Raw genomic sequence first — 17,000 nt, 5'->3', positions numbered from 1 at the left:
CCGGGCTGAAGTGACGATACCTTTACAACTTCACACGTCGAATGCGTGTGATAAACACATAAAGCATCAAAACTCAAGTGACACTACTAACACCTGGTAGGAGAAAATTCAGAGTGCTGTCTCATCCGAGACCAAGGGATAACGAGGCTCAAGAACAAACGACACCGCGAAGGACAATTATCATCCATGATCATTCAGGCCTAAATTAACATTGCTAATTTCATATATACTAGAATCGAACTTCATATACGACACTCCCGCTAAGCAAGATCCAAAGTGATAGAGTTGGGATCGGGCTTACTTCCCTTCTTCGACACACCACCCTGCGCAAACGCCACCATCTCCGCCGCATCATCAGCAGCAAAGAAGGCGGCAGTAGCAAACGGCGCACCAAACAGGCAATCACCAGTGGAGAACGCAAGCGAGCAGATACCTGTAGATGGGTTGACACCCGAGCGAGCATAAGTGCGCAGCGGAATCTTGACGGTGACCTTCTTGCCCTCGACACCAGTGAACTCTAGGTCAATAGTAGTGTCCTTGGGGATAGATTCGCATGTACCGTTCCAGCCAATGACACCATACTCGTCCACAACGAGACCAGCGGCAGCAGCGAACTGGTCATTTTGACTGTAGCTGACGGGTAGGTAATCGAGTGTGGTGCCGGAGTCGACGAGGCAGGTGGGAGAGATGACGTCCGAGTTATTGAACGCTGTTCCATTGACTGAGACGACAGGCGGGTTGACGTAGTAGCCAAGTGTCACACCACCGAACGGAGCCTCAACCATAGGGACTTTGACGAGGTCGCCCGTGTATTTGGAGTGGTCGACGCCGCCGAAGACGACGTGGCCGGTGAACGTATCTTCGATTCCTTCAGGCGCCTCGTCGAACCACAGACTCTGTACGGGCGCGGAGATGGCGCCAGCCTCGAGTAGGTTTTGGCGCACGTGCGGGCCCGTCGTGTTCCAGGTCGGCTTGCGGTAGTATGGGGAGATACCCAAGATGCCGTCGTCAAACGAAGACGTCGGAGTACACTTTCCGCTGCTGTCGCCGAGGCGCGATGTCATGTAGCTTGAAATCGCGACTTCCGTGTCCACGGTCGACGAAAGGCCCGCATCGGAAACGAATTGGAAGGTATCGTTCACCGCCACATCTCCAGTGATAAACTTGCTGTTTCCTCCATACGAGTAGGAGGATCGGAAGGGTACTGGTTTAGACGCCGACGGGCTGTTTGGGTAGTCGTAAAAAGGCTGCACCGTCTCGTTGCAAGGGCCTGCACAGCCGAGACGAGTGCATCCCCAGTTCCTGATGCTGTCGGGGCCGAACACCCAGAAGTTCTCGGAACCTTGGTCGACGACGATTTCGATGGTGTGGTTGGTCGAGGGATCGACGAGCTCCGTTGAGATCTTCTGGGCGCCGCCGTGCGCGAAGTTCAGTGGTATGTTGACCGTAGGCACAGCACCCAGGACACTGCTGGCGAGCGCGGAGACTGTGAGGGCGTATCGAACCATCTTGACGAGCAGAGAGAAGAAGAGCGTCGGTGAGGTCGGTGACGATTGATCTGACTTTAGAGATAGCGAAGAGGTCTTAAGTCAAGCTTGATGCCAGACTAATTTGGCCGTATCCGTCGCTTCATGCCGATTGATCCCGCCAAATACGACGGCTAGGCGCAAAAAAATCTTATCGCTTCATGCCTTCGAATGTCCCATACAGGGAGCGGAGTGGATTGCCTTGCGGTGAGATCCAGGAAAGGGGCGCACCGACAGTTTTCGGTCCGCGCTGCTTGCTGTCAGCGATTCGCATGACTTGGATACGATGCTACAAGGGCCATCCTGCCCTCTTGTCCAAGCGCAGAAGCACAAAGAAGGTCGTGAACGACAGCAAAGCTGGTGCAAGAGTGCTAATATTGGAACATGCGCGATGTTACCTAGGTAGTTTACTCGTCCAGTGGAGTCGCGGCAGCTACCCCGGCGTGCAGGTACGGGAATTTGCTAGTGTCAAACAGCGACCCACATTCGCGTTCGCTCTACCTAGGTACGAAGTACGCTACACTTGGGCAGGTACACTGCCAACCTTCCTCTAACCTTCTACATTGTTTTATCCGCACCTTGGACCTCGTCAGTATACATTCTATCGCGTTTGTAGCTCTAACTGTCTAAAAATACGACCAGAGTTAGGCAAATACCTCTGCATCCCATCTGGCACCCGCAATACCAGCGAGACTGACCGGGTGCTCGCAACCTCGAAATACGAGTATTATCCGCACCCATGTCGCAGCAATATTGCCCGCTCTTGGTCATTCGCGATGCTTGTTGTCAATGCTTAACATTATCCTTGCTGGGATGGTAGAAAATTGCGATACGTCACACTAGGAAGGTCCTCAGATAGCACCGAATTGGAGGTGTTGACGGTCGAGGGTCAACGTTCGCCATGATTCATTGCATCATGCTGTCTTCGCAATTTTCATCTCGTCTCACGCGCTCATAAGTCTGCGATGCTCTTCTGAATTGCTCTCGTATATACCCGAAACATCAACTCTTTCTCTTTCATTCAATCCATCGTCAGCTGCATCATGAGATTGGGCTCAACTCTTGTCTCGAGCGCGACCTTTCTGGGCACCTTTGCTCGGTCGGCGGCAAAAGACAATGCTGCACATGAGAGTGTTGTAGAGCTTCCAGACGGCTGGAAGTCTGTCGGTGAAGCCGATGGTTCTCTACCGCTAACGCTGTCAGTCGCTCTAAAGCAGCCTCGCATGTCGGAGCTGGAAGCACATCTCCAAAAACTAAGCGATCCATCGCATACAAAGTATGGGGCACATTTATCTCAGGACGAAATAAGCAACTTTCAGCAGCCAGACCAAGACGGTCTTGTCGCTGTGCGTTCGTGGCTCAATGCCAATAGAGTACCATTCTCAGTTGAAGGGTCGTGGCTACGAATCAACACTACCGTTGACACAGCGAGCCAACTCATCGACGCTGATTTTGGTCGCTACCAATACAACGATGATAGTCCTGTTCTACGCGCGACAAAGTACAGCCTCCCCAGTGCGGTAGCAGACTACGTTGACTTTGTCTACCCCGTCACCCAATTCATCCGCAAGCCTTCCAAGAAAGCACTGCCATCATCAGAATTACATTCCGAGAAGAGACAGGATTCATGTACGTAACAGCTGCGCTACTCTCACCCAACAAACCGGGCAAATCCAGCTGACCATCCTCCTAGCATCGCAAACCTGCCCTGGTGGAGACACAACACCCGACTGCATCATGTCCATGTACAACATCAACTACCAGATCCCCGACTCCGACTCCCCCGTGACTTTGGGCATCGCCGGCTTCCTGGAAGAATACCCTAACGAGCCCCTTCTACACTCCTTCCTGGAAAACTTCAGTCCCTACCGCAACACCACCGGCTACAACCCTCTCTACAGCTTCACCGTCGCCTCGATCCAGGACGGCAACGACACTAAGCTCGGCTTTGGCGGGGAAGCCCAACTCGACATCCAATACAGCATGCCCTTCGTACAGCCCATGAACGTAACCTACTTCTCCACGGGCGGCAGAGGCCCGTATCTCGACGAGAACGGCACCGAAGTGCCCCTCGCCTCCAGCCTTAATGAGCCATGGATCGAGTTCCTGGAAGCACTGCTCGAACGCGATGAACTACCTACTGTGCTCTCGATATCCTACACCGACGACGAGGCATGGATTCCACGCGCCTACGCCAAGCGCGCATGCAACCTCTTCATGCAGCTCGGAGCGCGGGGTACATCCGTCCTCGTAGCCAGCGGCGACGGCGGCTCCGCCGGCACCGGATCTTCAGAGTGTAAGAACAACAAGTTCCGCCCTACGTTCCCCGTCGACTGTCCATACGTCACGAGTGTTGGCGCAACGGCTGCCTACTCCCCGCTTAGCGCAGAGTGGTTCAGTGCAGGCGGGTTTAGCGACTACTTTGACCGCCCTACGTGGCAGGACGCGGACGCGAAGAAGTACATCGCGCAACTAAACGGGTCGCATGATGGATGGTATGCGCCTGGTGGACGTGGTATACCCGATCTCTCGGCTATTGGAACGCGATTCGTGATGGATGAGAGTGGTATCAAGCAGAAAGGGACGAGTGCGAGTACGCCTGTGATTGCGGCTATGATTGCGCTTGCAAACGACAAGAGGATGCGGGCTGGGAAGCCGGCGCTGGGTTTCTTGAACCCCTTGCTTTACTCGGATGAGCTCCGGCACGTGTTTGTGGATGTGACTGAGGGTCAGTCGGGTAGTTGTATTGTTAACCGCACTGCGGAGCCTGGGTGGGAGACTGCTGTGGGATGGGATGCGGCGACTGGGCTGGGCACACTAGATTTTGCTAAGTTTGTTAAGGCTGTTGCTTAGATATTAGACGTAGCAACAATTCCACAAGCCAACTAGTTCGAGAGAACGACAGCGACAGTGTTGATTGGGGCATGGACCCGTGCTCTTATTGACTGATTGAATACTATCCTTCCCATGCCGGATAGTACTGATACTATGATGAACTCGTGCTAAACGCTAATAACAATCCTCATGGTGACGGCTTCTCGTCAAATTCAATCCGCTTCATATGTACGCTCAGTAGTATGTAGACCGATTCCTAGAGGTAGCCAAGATATCGATCGCTCTGACCGAGTATGCTTTTTGGTATAAGAACGCTGTGTGAGGAAATGCCGTGCTATTTCAAGCGTTTGTGCGCCCTTCTCTCAGGCCATAGCCGCTTCCTTTGCACGCTTCTTCTCTTTCCTTGCTTTCTTTTCCTCTTTTCTCTTGATCTCCTCAGGATCCCGTTGCTTTTTGGTCTTCTTCGCCGGCACTTCAGGTGCATCAACACCATTGACATCAGCGTGTTTCCTCTTCGGCTTTTTGGAGGGTAAATTAAGTCCGTTCGGCATCGCAAGCCCAGCAATCGCTTGCGGTACCTCAGTCTCGTCGTCGGAATCACCGATGATCCCAGCGTCGTTACCGCTGAAGCCAGTGGGAAGGAAGCGCATCTTCAGTCCTGTGACTTGTGGTCGTGGTGCACGAATGGTCGATCGCGTTATGGAGGCGGCCGCTTCTGAGCCCGTGTTTTGGTCTGCTTGCTTTGTGGTAAGGTGGGGAAGTCGTACAACCGATCGTAGGCGTAAAGTCTGAGATATCCGCGTAGGGGCTAGGCAGGTCAGTATAGTCGGTAGAGGCAGTAGTTGATGAACGAACCTGGTTTCATGCCATTGTTCCGTGGTAATAGAACCTCCCGGGTGCCCTCATCACTCTCCGTCTGAGAGAAACCGTAGTCTGTACCCTTGTAGCTCAGTACGGCATCCCCTTTCATAGCTTTATCCATGGCGAGCTCGCTCAAGTCCTTCAGCGAGACACCTGCGGGAGCAGTGATGTGCCATATCTGCTTTCCTTCTAGATTATCGAACAAGCCCGTCGACTTGGAGATAGTCCTGTCGTTGACTGGGACTGGAGCAAATCCTTTGGGGGGTGCGTAAGCCTGGGTCGGTCGGAAATCAACGGCATGCGATTGTGGTTGCACTGGCGGTGCCGGCTGTGTTTGGGTCGACTTGCGGGTCGGTTGCGGGGCGTTGCCTGTGTCCGAGTCGTCGCTAGAGCTGTCTCCGCTGCTGGTGTCGTCGCTGTCGCTCGAAGCTTTCTTGCTCTGCGTGTTACCTGGGAGCTTCGTCTGTATGTCCCTAGTCGGCGCGTCGTCGCCACTTATCTCTGAGCTTGACAATTCTTCGGCGTCCTCCTGTGTCGCGATTTGCTTGGGCGCAGGCTTCTTAGGCGTAACCTTCGACTTCGAGGCTGATTTGGGGGCAGGTACGTCTTTCTTGCTAGGCTTGGACTTCGCTTTGGGTACGCCGTTCACGTGAATGCCAATGGTAGCTTTCGGCTTCTCGGGCTTCTTGGACTGCGCGGCGGTCTCACTGGGAGAATCATCGTCGCTGTCGACAAATTCCTGGCTTAATTGCGCTTTCGACGGAGTGTTCTGAGGTTTTGACTTGGGCTTGGAGCCCGGGAGCGGCACCTTGGTTTTCTGTATGGCACTCATAGTGTGGGTGGAGCCATGCTCTTTGCGACCAGAAGTCGAGGTTCGTAAGGAACTTTTTTGCGCCGCGAACTGTCGCGCTCGGGCACTGGGCGGAGAAGAGCCGCATCGCGACTAGTCCCGATTGGGACTTGGCGCGCCAAAAATCATTGGTTTGATCTTTGAAATGATGGGCACATGCAGAACACCAATGTCAACATCCAAAGTCAGCATGTCAGGGAAACGTAAGAGAGGGGAAGATGCGGCTGCTGCTGGTGCCCCCAGCGGAAAGCCACTCACTGCGATTGCGGCTGCTCGACTAAAAGCGGAAGCTGCCGCCCAAGTTGTGAATACACCTCAAGTTGCGCTGGAGCAGATTCCTGTGCCAACGAGCCCGTTGCTTGATGCTGCAAAATCCGAGCACGAAGGTTCAGATGAAGAGACTCATGCGCCCGTACATCGGAATGTCAAGCTTTGCAACTGGCGCAACGAACCCCAAAACATCCTCTCAGATACCGATACCGAACTTACCATCAACCTGAACAAACACGCGACTATAACACTGATAGGCACTTTTGATTTGACAGTTCTACGAGGCGCTGTCAACATTAATGGTGCCAACATTGGAACAGTCAGTCGTGATGGGCAGAAAAACCAGGTTCATCGAGCGTGCGTGCCGGCCACGCACCCCATGTCTAAGATTCGTGGACTTGATGGTACGAATCACATCAGGTTCAAGACTTGCAAGATATCCGCCCCGCTCGCAAACGTCAGTCCACTATTTGACGGTATTTGGAGCGATTCAACCGATCGTTCGTTCCGAGTTGTAAGTGCCACATCCTTACACAACTATCCAGCATTGATCGCGACGATACATGCGTGAGAAAGGTTGAGATCTCGACACATAACGGCCATCTAACGTCTCTGCTAGGTAACCAACTCAGACGCGGACACACTTTCTCGGCCATTACGTCCTGAAGTGACACCCGAAGACTGGCTCCGCGCAATCGAGGACTGTGCTAGCAATCCATCTATCACCGTAGTGACTGGATCACCTAGCTCAGGCAAATCAACATTCGCTCGGCGGCTCGTGAATCGCTCCCTTACAGGTCTAGGCAAGACCGCTCCCTCTGTGCCAGCTGTATGCCGGATGGATCTCGACCCGCAAAAACAAGAGCATGTCCCCGCAGGTCAAGTCTCTCTTACCATTGTGAGAGATCTGAACCTGGGCCCAAGTTTCACACACCCCTCTGTTGTACCAGGACCAAAAGAAGCGATGAGGAACGAGGTTATCCGCGCACATCCAATTCCGGCGAATTTTGCCAACTACGCAGATTACTATCAGTCTTGCGTTGAGGATCTCTTCCTGGCATACAGAAACCTTTCCTCGCGAGATTCCTCTCTGCCGCTAGTCGTCGACATACCCGACTTCCTCTACTCTTCACATTTCGACCTCCTAACAAAGCTGCTGGCGAGAATTAAACCACACAATGTCGTACATCTCGGGGATACGCGGGCCATCGACACCGAAACAGCGGCAAAGTTGCATTTGCTTCAGACATCAACGTCGCAATTTCACGGCACATTCCATGAGATCACCGCGCAACAGGCCCAGACGATACCTGTAAGGTCGGATAATGAGTTAAGAGCTATGCAGATGCAATCCTACTTCCATCTCAAGTCGAGCAGTACAAGCTCAAGCCAGGCCCAAGTACTCAGCTGGTCGCCAGACACGCTTTCAAATCTAGTACCATGGGAATTCTGCTACGAAGAAACACCCGAGCGAGCACAGGATCTAGTGGCTTTCGCAATGTATTCTGAACCAGTCGAGCCATCTTCAATGCTACATGCACTGAACGGATCTATCGTGCACATTATCCAATCCACATCTGCTGCAGTCCCAGGCTCGCTTCCACGGACCCAGAAATTTGGCATTCCATATCTCCCCGAGTCCGCGCGCACAGGAATGGTAGAGCCGCTGGATCCTCGAACGACGAGACTGGTCTGCACGGCGATGATTCGGAGCTTCAATCCAGAGAAGAAGATAGTAGAAGTGTTGGTACCAAAGACGCACGATTCGCTGCTATACAACTTGTCACCCGAGAGGACTATCTTTGTAGGCGGATGCTGCGACGTGCCGGAATGGGCCTACTTGGAGGACGCATGTGCGCAGGAAGAAGCGAGGAAAGCGACGACAGGTGTTGGTAACCTACCCGTTTGGGTCGAGAAGGATAACCTTGTAGATGGTATGGGATACCTCAGCACTGTACGGAGGGTGAGGAAGTTCCAGACGTGACCTCTCGTTGGAGATATCGTTCATTAGCGCTCCAAGACGGAATACAGTCACGGTGTTGGTGCTTCGAGACCTTCACAGCAGCCTCTCATTGAACGGAAAAAATGGAGGTTTTGGCTTCTTGTTGCGAACTACTGTTGAGTCGCACTATAGCTGTAATATGTACACGTGATACCATGCTTGTTCCAATGTCCCCGACTACAAAATCATCTTCGGTGGAGCTGTGTGCCGTCAGCAGATGGAGTGAAAATGTTTGATGGTAAACTCACGATCGATGATTGGGCAGGGCAGGTTGCGCTCGTACTTTGATCCTACAACACCCGTCAGTACATTCAAATCCGCGGCCGACGCGGAAATGTATCCGGGCGTTAGCAACGAACCTCCAGGAGCCGTGGGTGGGCGGTAAGGGTCTGGGTGCTTCCACTTTTCGAGCAGATTTTCCGTCTCCTTGATCAGTTCCTATGCGACTCATCAGCAGAGTCCTCTGTATAGCCGCAATATATGTGGAGTTGTCGATGTAATCGCAGTGGTGGAATAGGGAGACGCACCCTCATCTGTCGCGGCTCGGTAACATTGCGCTTGGCCTCGAAGAGTTCGCGGATGTACAGGGCCTGTCCGCGCCAGAGGTATCGGTGGACGCTCCAGTCGAGGGCGAGCTTGAGGGACCGCCTGTAGAGGCGTCTGCGGCTGGGTTAGTTTCTGCGCGTAAAGGGCGGCGCCTGCGGGGGGTTGGCGTACAGGACGTGTATCTTAGAGCTCATGACGGCGATGGCCCTTCCAGTGGGAGTTGTTGCGGAAGGGAGAAACGTGGGTCGTGGCCGCAATGCCTCGGTGTTGTCGCAGGCGGCTTGGTGAGGGCAGCGTGAGGTTGCGGGCTTGGCATTTGTGCCTGTGACGGAGGGTGGCTTCCGAGACGTCAGAAGTGTGGTGCCGTGTCTGCTTCAGTACCATACAACTGCCGTAAGGGGACTCATACACAAACCTTCGTTCGCTCGAAGTCGCCCATCGCTCTCACTCGCATCTTAATTTCCTTTTTCCCAGTCTTCGCCTGGCCGCCCATCATGTCCAGCCAGCAGTGTCTTCGCCGTCTACCAGCGGCTATGCGCTCTGTGCGAGCTTTGCGCGCAAGCCCACGAGCCATCCCAGCCGCGCGCAGCTATTCCGCCATCTCCAAGGCGAACTCCTCTGGTCTCCTCGCCCAAGCTTCAAGGTACTGCGAATGTCTACATTTATTGAAAGGCTCAACACTAACTGTTTATAGACGGCCTGGACAGCTTTCTTCACAACGCCTATGGACCCTCGAGCAGACAAGAAGCTATGCCGACACCATCGTCAAGGTGCCCGAGATGGCTGAGTCGATCACAGAGGGAACCCTGAAGCAGTGGTCAAAACGTGCGTTCACCATCTCCAATTGGTTATGCCAGTAGCTTACAATATGCAGAGGTTGGCGACTACGTTGAGCAGGATGAAGAAATCGCGACTATCGAGACCGACAAGATCGACGTCGCCGTCAATGCGCCCGAGGCTGGTACTATCAAGGAATTCCTCGTCAACGAGGAGGACACCGTCACCGTCGGACAGGACATCGTAAAGCTTGAGGCCGGCGGTGCCCCCGCTGGCGGAAAGAAGGAGGAGGCCAGTGAGCAGCCCAAGGAGCCTGCGTCCAAGGACCAGGAGACTTCGTCGCAACCCGAGGGCCAGCAAGAGCAGTCTCAGCCAGAAGCGCCAAAGGAGGAGTCGAAACCAGAGCCTCCCAAGCAGGAAGAGAAGCCCCAGCCGCCCAAGCAAGAATCCAAGCCTGCACCTCCCAAGAAGGATTCCAAGCCCGAGGAGACCAAGCCGGCTACACCTGGCAGCCGTGAGGAGCGCCGCGTATGTAATCTTACTGTATGCTCAAATATTGTGTACTCACAGCCTTGCAGGTCAAGATGAACCGCATGCGCCTCCGCATCGCCGAGCGCTTGAAGCAGTCGCAAAACACCGCCGCCTCCCTGACCACCTTCAACGAGGTCGACATGTCCTCCATTATGGAGTTCCGCAAGCTCTACAAGGACGAGATTCTCAAGAACAAGGGCGTCAAGCTCGGTTTCATGTCCGCCTTCTCGCGCGCCTGCATTCTCGCCGCACGCGACGTACCCGCTGTCAACGCCTCCATTGAGGGCCCTGATGGCGGCGACACCATCGTCTACCGCGACTACGTCGACATCTCTGTTGCCGTCGCTACCGAGAAGGGTCTCGTCACTCCCGTCGTCCGAAACGCTGAGAGCTTGGACATGGTCGGCATCGAGAAGGCCATTGCCGACCTCGGCAAGAAGGCGCGCGACAACAAGCTCACCATTGAGGACATGGCTGGTGGCACCTTCACCATCTCCAACGGCGGTGTCTTTGGCAGTCTGATGGGTACTCCCATTATCAACCTTCCCCAGACCGCCGTTCTCGGTCTGCACGCCATCAAGGAGAAGCCGGTCGCTATCAATGGAAAGGTCGAGATCAGGCCGATGATGTACCTTGCGCTCACATACGACCACAGACTGCTCGACGGAAGGGAAGCTGTCACTTTCCTCGTCAAGGTCAAGGAGTACATTGAGGACCCCAGGAAGATGCTCTTGTAAGCGTTGATGCTGTAATCGTGTCTTTGTGTATATGTAGGATGGGAGGTTTTTGCGCGAAAGCGCAGGAACCAGCAGCGGGGCAGAGAGAGGTGTGGTTGAATGGATCAACGAGATATTTTTGCATGCATTGAATCATTCGTATTGCATACATGTGTTTGATTAGGCTTCAGCTGTGTGCATGAGTGATTTGGTGCAGGTTGGGCGTTGCTTGAGTGATATCGTGTGTGGATGTGTTCCCATGTCAATGTCGCGTCTTTGCGCAGGCCAGACGGTACTTGACGCGTCGACGTTCATGTCTATGTGACGACCTTAATAAATACAGTCGTCTCTATAGCCTCTAGTCAGATTTTTGAAGTTATTTGCATGTACAAAAACGCGCGTATACGCGTCTACTACGTGAAAGCGCGGTGGTCGCGTCTGTGGTTCGCACACCGTGAAGGCTGTTATATGAAGTGTACACCACAAGGTTGGAAATCGAAACCATAATTGGTTCCATGATGAAAAATGGGGTTCCATTAGTCGATACATGCAGTTTCGAAGGTTTTGAGTGTGGTGGTGGAACGTGATGATTTTTTGAACAAGTTGCTGTTAGTACTTTAATCCAAAAGTTCAAGGTGAACCTTCCAACATATCTCGAACAAACAACAGACGAGGAAAAGAACCAATCGACGCTACCAGCATGAAGCTATCATACCACGAGCTGCTCATGATGTATAACATACATTTCATGGCATAAAATACGTAGCATGCCTTTTACGTTCAGCACGCCGTCAACAATGCAGATGGGTACATGACCCGAGGAAGACATCCACCAACACACATCATGCGAAATGAACACCTTGGACCTAGAAAACCGAGTACAGCCAACAGTACAGATAAAAAGAGGATTAATTAGAACACGGGGGATATATCAAGTCATGTTATCTGAGACGGTGCACCTGTGGACATGTGCACAGTGCATTCACGGTGAACCGCTAAGAACACTAGTCACCTACGCATAGTATGCATATTTGCACCATTATCGTCCAAAGATACAGCTAAACTACCCAGAAGTGCTAATTGACTGTTATCCGAGCGCAGTGTAGTCCACGGTAGGTGGTACATCGTACCCCGGGTTACGTCACACAGCTCCGTCGACTACCACATGGGATGCGCTCAACGCAGCAAATATGGCTATCTCTACCATGCACATATATGCCACCTATTGCCCAATTCGCTTGTTCTCGTCGCTGAATACCCATAATCCCGATTGTCTCAATTCGAACGCGAAATACTTGTCAAGACAGCATGGTCGAGGATGCGCGATGGTGGAATACGGGCGACGCAACGTTATCGCACGTGTAGGGGAAGTGGAGTCTGCGCGTTACTCAGATGAACAAGCGCGACAAGTGGCGGTGTAGCTAGCTGGTGGATAAGGTTACACGGCGCGCATGGCAAAGTCCAAATAGCGCGTATGCAAAGCTGGACGTTAGCAAGATGGAATTCACGGCAGAAGACGGTAGATGAAGTGATATGCTCTCGATTCAGCTCATGAGCTCGCGGTCGTCAATACAACCAGCTAATATACAGCTCTGGTATAAATCCCGTAAAAAGCCGAGAACCCAAACCCAGACCGACTCCCATTATCATTGCAGATGAAAAAGACCCATGAAGTAACCACGCCGTGAAGAAGAAACTCAAATGCAGGACGCGTTTAGAGCTCCTGCGAAGGACCCTTGCCAGGCTTGGCTGTCTTCTTGGGCAGAAGGTCTGAAAGTATGTTAGCAGCTGATGCGATGCGAGTGGACTGTGGAGCAACGTACTCTGGTGAATGTTGGGGAGGACACCACCCTGGGCGATGGTGACGTGTCCGAGAAGCTTGTTCAGCTCCTCGTCGTTCCTGATGGCGAGCTGGAGATGGCGGGGAATGATACGGGTCTTCTTGTTGTCGCGGGCAGCGTTACCGGCCAACTCGAGGATCTCAGCAGCGAGGTACTCAAGGACGGCAGCGAGGTAGACGGGGGCACCGGCACCGACACGCTGGGCGTAGTTGCCCTTGCGGAGAAGACGGTGGACACGACCGACGGGGAAAGCGAGACCGGCCTTGGATGAGCGGCTAAGGAAGAGTTAGCAATGATGCAATGTTGGAGATGGAGTGCGCAATGCAATGCGAAAAGACGCGTCAATCAAGCAAAAGACGCGTCAAAAGGATGCAAAGTGATGCTAAAGAATGCGCAAGGCAAACTGGAGCTCAAGGCGCGATGCGGGAGATGGAGTACTCACGATTGGGCGCTGGACTTGGAGCCGCTGGCCTTGCCTCCGGACTTGCCTCCAGTCATTTTGAGAGAGTTGGTTTGGGGGTTGGTTTGGAAGTGGGAGAGGTTGGAGAGTTGAGTAGATTGAGCGGGATGAGCTGGTTGTGGGCGTGGAGTGTCGAGACGATGGATTGCTTGCTGCTGTCGGGGGGCGGGGCGGTCTTATAAGGACGGCGCTGGACTGTTGTGAGTGCGCGAGATCAACCTGCCCACGCTAGCGCGCGAAAAGGCAGCGACGCCGCCTAGCGCCTGCCGCCAGACTGCGCAAGATCAATGGCGGGCCTCGCTTAGCCACCAAACCGGCAAGAGCTGCTGCACGGGCCTCCCAGCCGCTGCTGGATCACAACATGAGAGCGCGCTCCCCATAAGTAGCGCACTCCCCGCCGTCGACGACCTTTCCCTTCATCCATCGCAAACTCCCACCACGACGCTCGACCAACTCCATCTCACTCCAAGCTTCTGCTTTTAACCCAAACCCACCTTTTTTACCACCACCTCTCAAATCCACCAAAATGCCCCCCAAGGCCCAGAAGACTCCCACCACCGGCGGCAAGGCCCCGGCTGGCAAGGCTCCCGCTGAGAAGAAGGAGGCTGGCAAGAAGACCGCCGCGCCCTCCGGTGACAAGAAGAAGCGCACCAAGACCAGGAAGGAGACCTACTCCTCCTACATCTACAAGGGTGAGTTTGCACTTTGCGCGTTCTGAGCGCGTCATCCAGCCTCCGAGGCCTTGCGCTTCATCGGCATCCACTGAGCAGAATTTGCTGACGCGTCTTTAGTCCTCAAGCAGGTCCACCCCGACACCGGTATCTCCAACCGTGCCATGAGCATCCTCAACTCTTTCGTCAACGACATCTTCGAGCGCGTCGCCACCGAGGCCAGCAAGCTCGCTGCTTACAACAAGAAGTCCACCATCTCATCGCGCGAGATCCAGACATCGTACGTTTTCCACACTTCTTCCACATCAAGTCTTATATACTGACCTCAACCACAGAGTCCGTCTGATCCTGCCTGGTGAGCTTGCCAAGCACGCCGTCTCCGAGGGTACCAAGGCTGTCACCAAGTACTCTTCCTCCACCAAATAGAGTGCTTTCTTTTCGCCGGATGTTTTCTTTGGGTCTTTCTTGTCTATTTGACAAGTGGTTATGGGGTGCGGTGTTCACGGGTCCTTTGCTAATGTGATCATGGGTCGGTTTGTCTGTCATCGAATCATCTAGTCGTATTCGACTACGAGGTCCATCAGGGTCTGTACATTATACCACAGCAGACGGGAACGAATCAATTATTTCGAACTTCACAAATGACTTCATTTCATTTGACTCCCACTTTCTGCACATCGTATCCTCTTCTTTGACTCACAGATTCCCGTTCCACACAGAGCGCATTCGTCATTCAGCCATGCCGCGTAGATCCGGAAGCGCGCCTTTCTAGAGACGATACGCGATATCGACGCGTGGCTGGGGGTCACGCGCCGTGATCTACGAACACGCGCCGAACGCGTCTTTCATGATATCTTGACGAAACCGGAGGAACCGCGCGTTTGACGAATTCGGTCTAGATGACGTAGGCGCCCAGCGACAGGAACGAGTGAAATCCAGAACTGAAGCGACAAGCACGAGTTTCCACATGGCAAGCGTCCGTACCTTAGCAAACATTACCAAGATTTATGGATTTATGGATTGCGCACCAAAACGCGTCATTCACGGATATACACGTACCAAACCCTCGAATCCCATGACTCCAGACATGCATGTACCCGTATTGATATCATTGCGAAACCCAACAGAAAACGCCATAGCAATCAAGACGGCAGTTGCCTATTGCAAGCCATCTTCGTCCCAACTCTCGACCTCGTCAATAGCACCCTCTCTTTCTTGTCCCCGCGGCGCCGGCTCTTTGTCCTGCACGTGCACCACACTCTTGCCTTGCACGCTGCGAACACCTTCTTTCCAGTTATCGTAGTCCTCTTGTGACGTTATGAGGAAGGCGAGAAGCATGGAGGGGTCCATCTCGCGGATCTGGAGACGGCGGATGCGGCGCGTGTGGCAAGAGGCGAGTTCTTCGGCGGAGTAAGATGATGAGTTTGATGAAGGGACGATGGTTGTTGATGACGAGGTGGACGTTGCTGAAGCTTCTAGTGTGGAAGGAGCGGCTGTTTCCTGGTCTTCAGTGGATGACGAAGGGGAGCGGTAGGGTAAGAGTGGGCGCGTGCTGTGGGGATCAAGGTAGAAGAAGTTATTCGCCTGCGTGGCTACGAAGTAATGTGATGCTGAAGGGCGGCCACTGTGAACAATTAGTATAACTCGTCTCGAAGTATGACAGACACTTGTTGCGCCTCACCCTGCAATGCCAATGCTCTGCTTCATCTGCAGGCTCGCCTTCAGCGCCTCCCAATACACTGGAGTGATCTTGTCGATGCCCAACCTTGTGCCGACGAGGATCAGCGTAGGTCGCCATTCTCCGTCGTCGTCCACGGCGATTTGCTTCAGCTTATCTTCATACACGTCGGCGCCGTCACCGGATACGTATACTCTCAGTCCAGCTTCCTTGTACTTGTGCACTAGATCCTGTATGCACCGTGCTGCGGCTGAGGGACCGAACCACTCGCCAGGGTACTTTCCACACACGGCAGCGCCGTGCTCGACGAAGCGGTGGATAGAGAAGGGCGCTTTCGGATCGTCGGCGAAGAGCGAGAGTATTTCATGGTGCTCGGGCACATCAGACTTCTCTTGGTATCTCCAGTCCCGTCCAAGACGTAGCATCTGCAGCGCGTTGGCGAGTATGCACTGCCCGCTCCTGATCATGCAGCCAAAGCCCGTATCCGACGTGAATCCAGGCGAGGCGAGGTTCTGCATACGCACGCGGAAACTCATAGCGCTCGTTGCCTTTGGGTCCTGACTCTTCTGGATCGGTGCGAAGCCAGACCGATAGGTCATCCAGATGCGCGACTCGAAGTCATCGAGGAAGGCAGAAGGCCAGTTGCCGTATTGTGCTGGATCCTCGCCATTTGGAGCTTCCTTGCGTTCGGACTCTTCGATGCTGGTTCTTATCCAGCTTTCGTCTTCGTTGCGTTCGGACAAGGGCGTGGGTGCAGGCGTCCCGGCAGCTGGGGAATCAGTGGGTGTAGGCTTGGACGGCGGCGGCCGGGGGTCGTAACGCTGACCTAGCAGCCATATGGGGTCGTTGGAGTCGTTGGTCGGCGGAGGGTCGTAGAAGGTGCGGACGATGTTGCGGCTGACGCGCTCGAAGTCATGCATGATGGCTGCAACAGAAGGTGTTGTGGCCAGGGCGACGATGGATGCGGAGGTGATGCGGAGGTGCCGAGATGAGGTTGCCTAGAGCTGACTGCACGCGTTCGTACTTGCCACAACTATTTGCACATACCCACGATACCAGACGGTGGGTTGATGTAAAGGAGCAACACGATGTGAAGCTTCGTGGGTTGGTGCAGCCAGCTGCAGAGGGTCAGATGCGGCTCTACGAACCCAGGTTCCGCGGGGGAGGGGCCTGCGGTGCTATCACCTGGCTGTGTCACTGCGTGGCAATCACGTTCCTGGAATGCGTTGGCCAGAGCATGCGCAACCCATGTATACATCACCGCGATTCAAGCGCATTTCATTCATTCACTCTACCATGACTTCCATGCTCGGAAGCTGCTGGTGCGCTGTCCACGAATCTCCAGAGCTCACCGGGGAGCGATAACCAGCGGCTCCATCGTCATAAGCTCCGCTAAGCTAACCCTGCGCATCATTACTAGCCCCGCGCCACTCGCG

The 17,000-nt window shown here is 53.9% G+C and overlaps 9 protein-coding genes across 9 annotated transcripts; 4 read left to right on the top strand and 5 right to left on the bottom strand.

Moving 5' to 3' along the window:
• Positions 1–260: 260 nt before the first annotated feature.
• Positions 261–1,508, bottom strand: J4E87_003924 (uncharacterized protein; the record flags this gene model as incomplete). Its single annotated transcript, XM_049375548.1, has 1 exon — positions 261–1,508. One exon carries the CDS (start codon positions 1,506–1,508, stop codon positions 261–263), a length of 1,248 nt encoding a protein of 415 aa, XP_049234533.1.
• A 1,645-nt stretch (positions 1,509–3,153) lies between these two features.
• Positions 3,154–4,379, top strand: J4E87_003923 (uncharacterized protein; the record flags this gene model as incomplete). The annotated part of the gene is made up of 2 exons (XM_049375547.1): positions 3,154–3,159; positions 3,204–4,379. The coding sequence occupies 2 exons, from the start codon at positions 3,154–3,156 to the stop codon at positions 4,377–4,379; spliced, it is 1,182 nt and encodes a 393-aa protein (XP_049234532.1).
• Positions 4,380–4,723: 344 nt separating this feature from the next.
• Positions 4,724–6,054, bottom strand: J4E87_003922 (uncharacterized protein; the record flags this gene model as incomplete). The annotated part of the gene is made up of 2 exons (XM_049375546.1): positions 4,724–5,169; positions 5,217–6,054. The coding sequence occupies 2 exons, from the start codon at positions 6,052–6,054 to the stop codon at positions 4,724–4,726; spliced, it is 1,284 nt and encodes a 427-aa protein (XP_049234531.1).
• Positions 6,055–6,241: 187 nt separating this feature from the next.
• J4E87_003921 (uncharacterized protein) lies at positions 6,242–8,326 on the top strand (the record flags this gene model as incomplete). Its single annotated transcript, XM_049375545.1, has 2 exons — positions 6,242–6,856; positions 6,962–8,326. 2 exons carry the CDS (start codon positions 6,242–6,244, stop codon positions 8,324–8,326), a joined length of 1,980 nt encoding a protein of 659 aa, XP_049234530.1.
• Positions 8,327–8,521: 195 nt separating this feature from the next.
• Positions 8,522–9,084, bottom strand: J4E87_003920 (uncharacterized protein; the record flags this gene model as incomplete). Its single annotated transcript, XM_049375544.1, has 5 exons — positions 8,522–8,544; positions 8,593–8,634; positions 8,704–8,782; positions 8,872–9,004; positions 9,062–9,084. 5 exons carry the CDS (start codon positions 9,082–9,084, stop codon positions 8,522–8,524), a joined length of 300 nt encoding a protein of 99 aa, XP_049234529.1.
• Positions 9,085–9,384: 300 nt separating this feature from the next.
• On the top strand, positions 9,385–10,935 carry KGD2 (2-oxoglutarate dehydrogenase complex E2 component; the record flags this gene model as incomplete). The annotated part of the gene is made up of 4 exons (XM_049375543.1): positions 9,385–9,533; positions 9,585–9,715; positions 9,765–10,195; positions 10,246–10,935. 4 exons carry the CDS (start codon positions 9,385–9,387, stop codon positions 10,933–10,935), a joined length of 1,401 nt encoding a protein of 466 aa, XP_049234528.1.
• A 1,693-nt stretch (positions 10,936–12,628) lies between these two features.
• HTA1 (histone H2A) lies at positions 12,629–13,253 on the bottom strand (the record flags this gene model as incomplete). The annotated part of the gene is made up of 3 exons (XM_049375542.1): positions 12,629–12,684; positions 12,738–13,030; positions 13,198–13,253. The coding sequence occupies 3 exons, from the start codon at positions 13,251–13,253 to the stop codon at positions 12,629–12,631; spliced, it is 405 nt and encodes a 134-aa protein (XP_049234527.1).
• Positions 13,254–13,741: 488 nt separating this feature from the next.
• On the top strand, positions 13,742–14,312 carry HTB1 (histone H2B; the record flags this gene model as incomplete). Its single annotated transcript, XM_049375541.1, has 3 exons — positions 13,742–13,907; positions 14,007–14,166; positions 14,222–14,312. The coding sequence occupies 3 exons, from the start codon at positions 13,742–13,744 to the stop codon at positions 14,310–14,312; spliced, it is 417 nt and encodes a 138-aa protein (XP_049234526.1).
• Positions 14,313–15,044: 732 nt separating this feature from the next.
• Positions 15,045–16,484, bottom strand: ATG4 (Cysteine protease atg4; the record flags this gene model as incomplete). Its single annotated transcript, XM_049375540.1, has 2 exons — positions 15,045–15,510; positions 15,568–16,484. The coding sequence occupies 2 exons, from the start codon at positions 16,482–16,484 to the stop codon at positions 15,045–15,047; spliced, it is 1,383 nt and encodes a 460-aa protein (XP_049234525.1).
• Positions 16,485–17,000: the final 516 nt, after the last annotated feature.

The sequence above is a fragment of the Alternaria ethzedia genome (assembly GCF_023757985.1).
Source record: "Alternaria ethzedia strain BMP 0044 chromosome Unknown scaffold_7, whole genome shotgun sequence".
Lineage (NCBI taxonomy): Eukaryota > Fungi > Ascomycota > Dothideomycetes > Pleosporales > Pleosporaceae > Alternaria > Alternaria ethzedia.
Note: the sequence above shows the minus strand (reverse complement) of the source record. Positions and strands in the feature narration are given on the sequence as shown.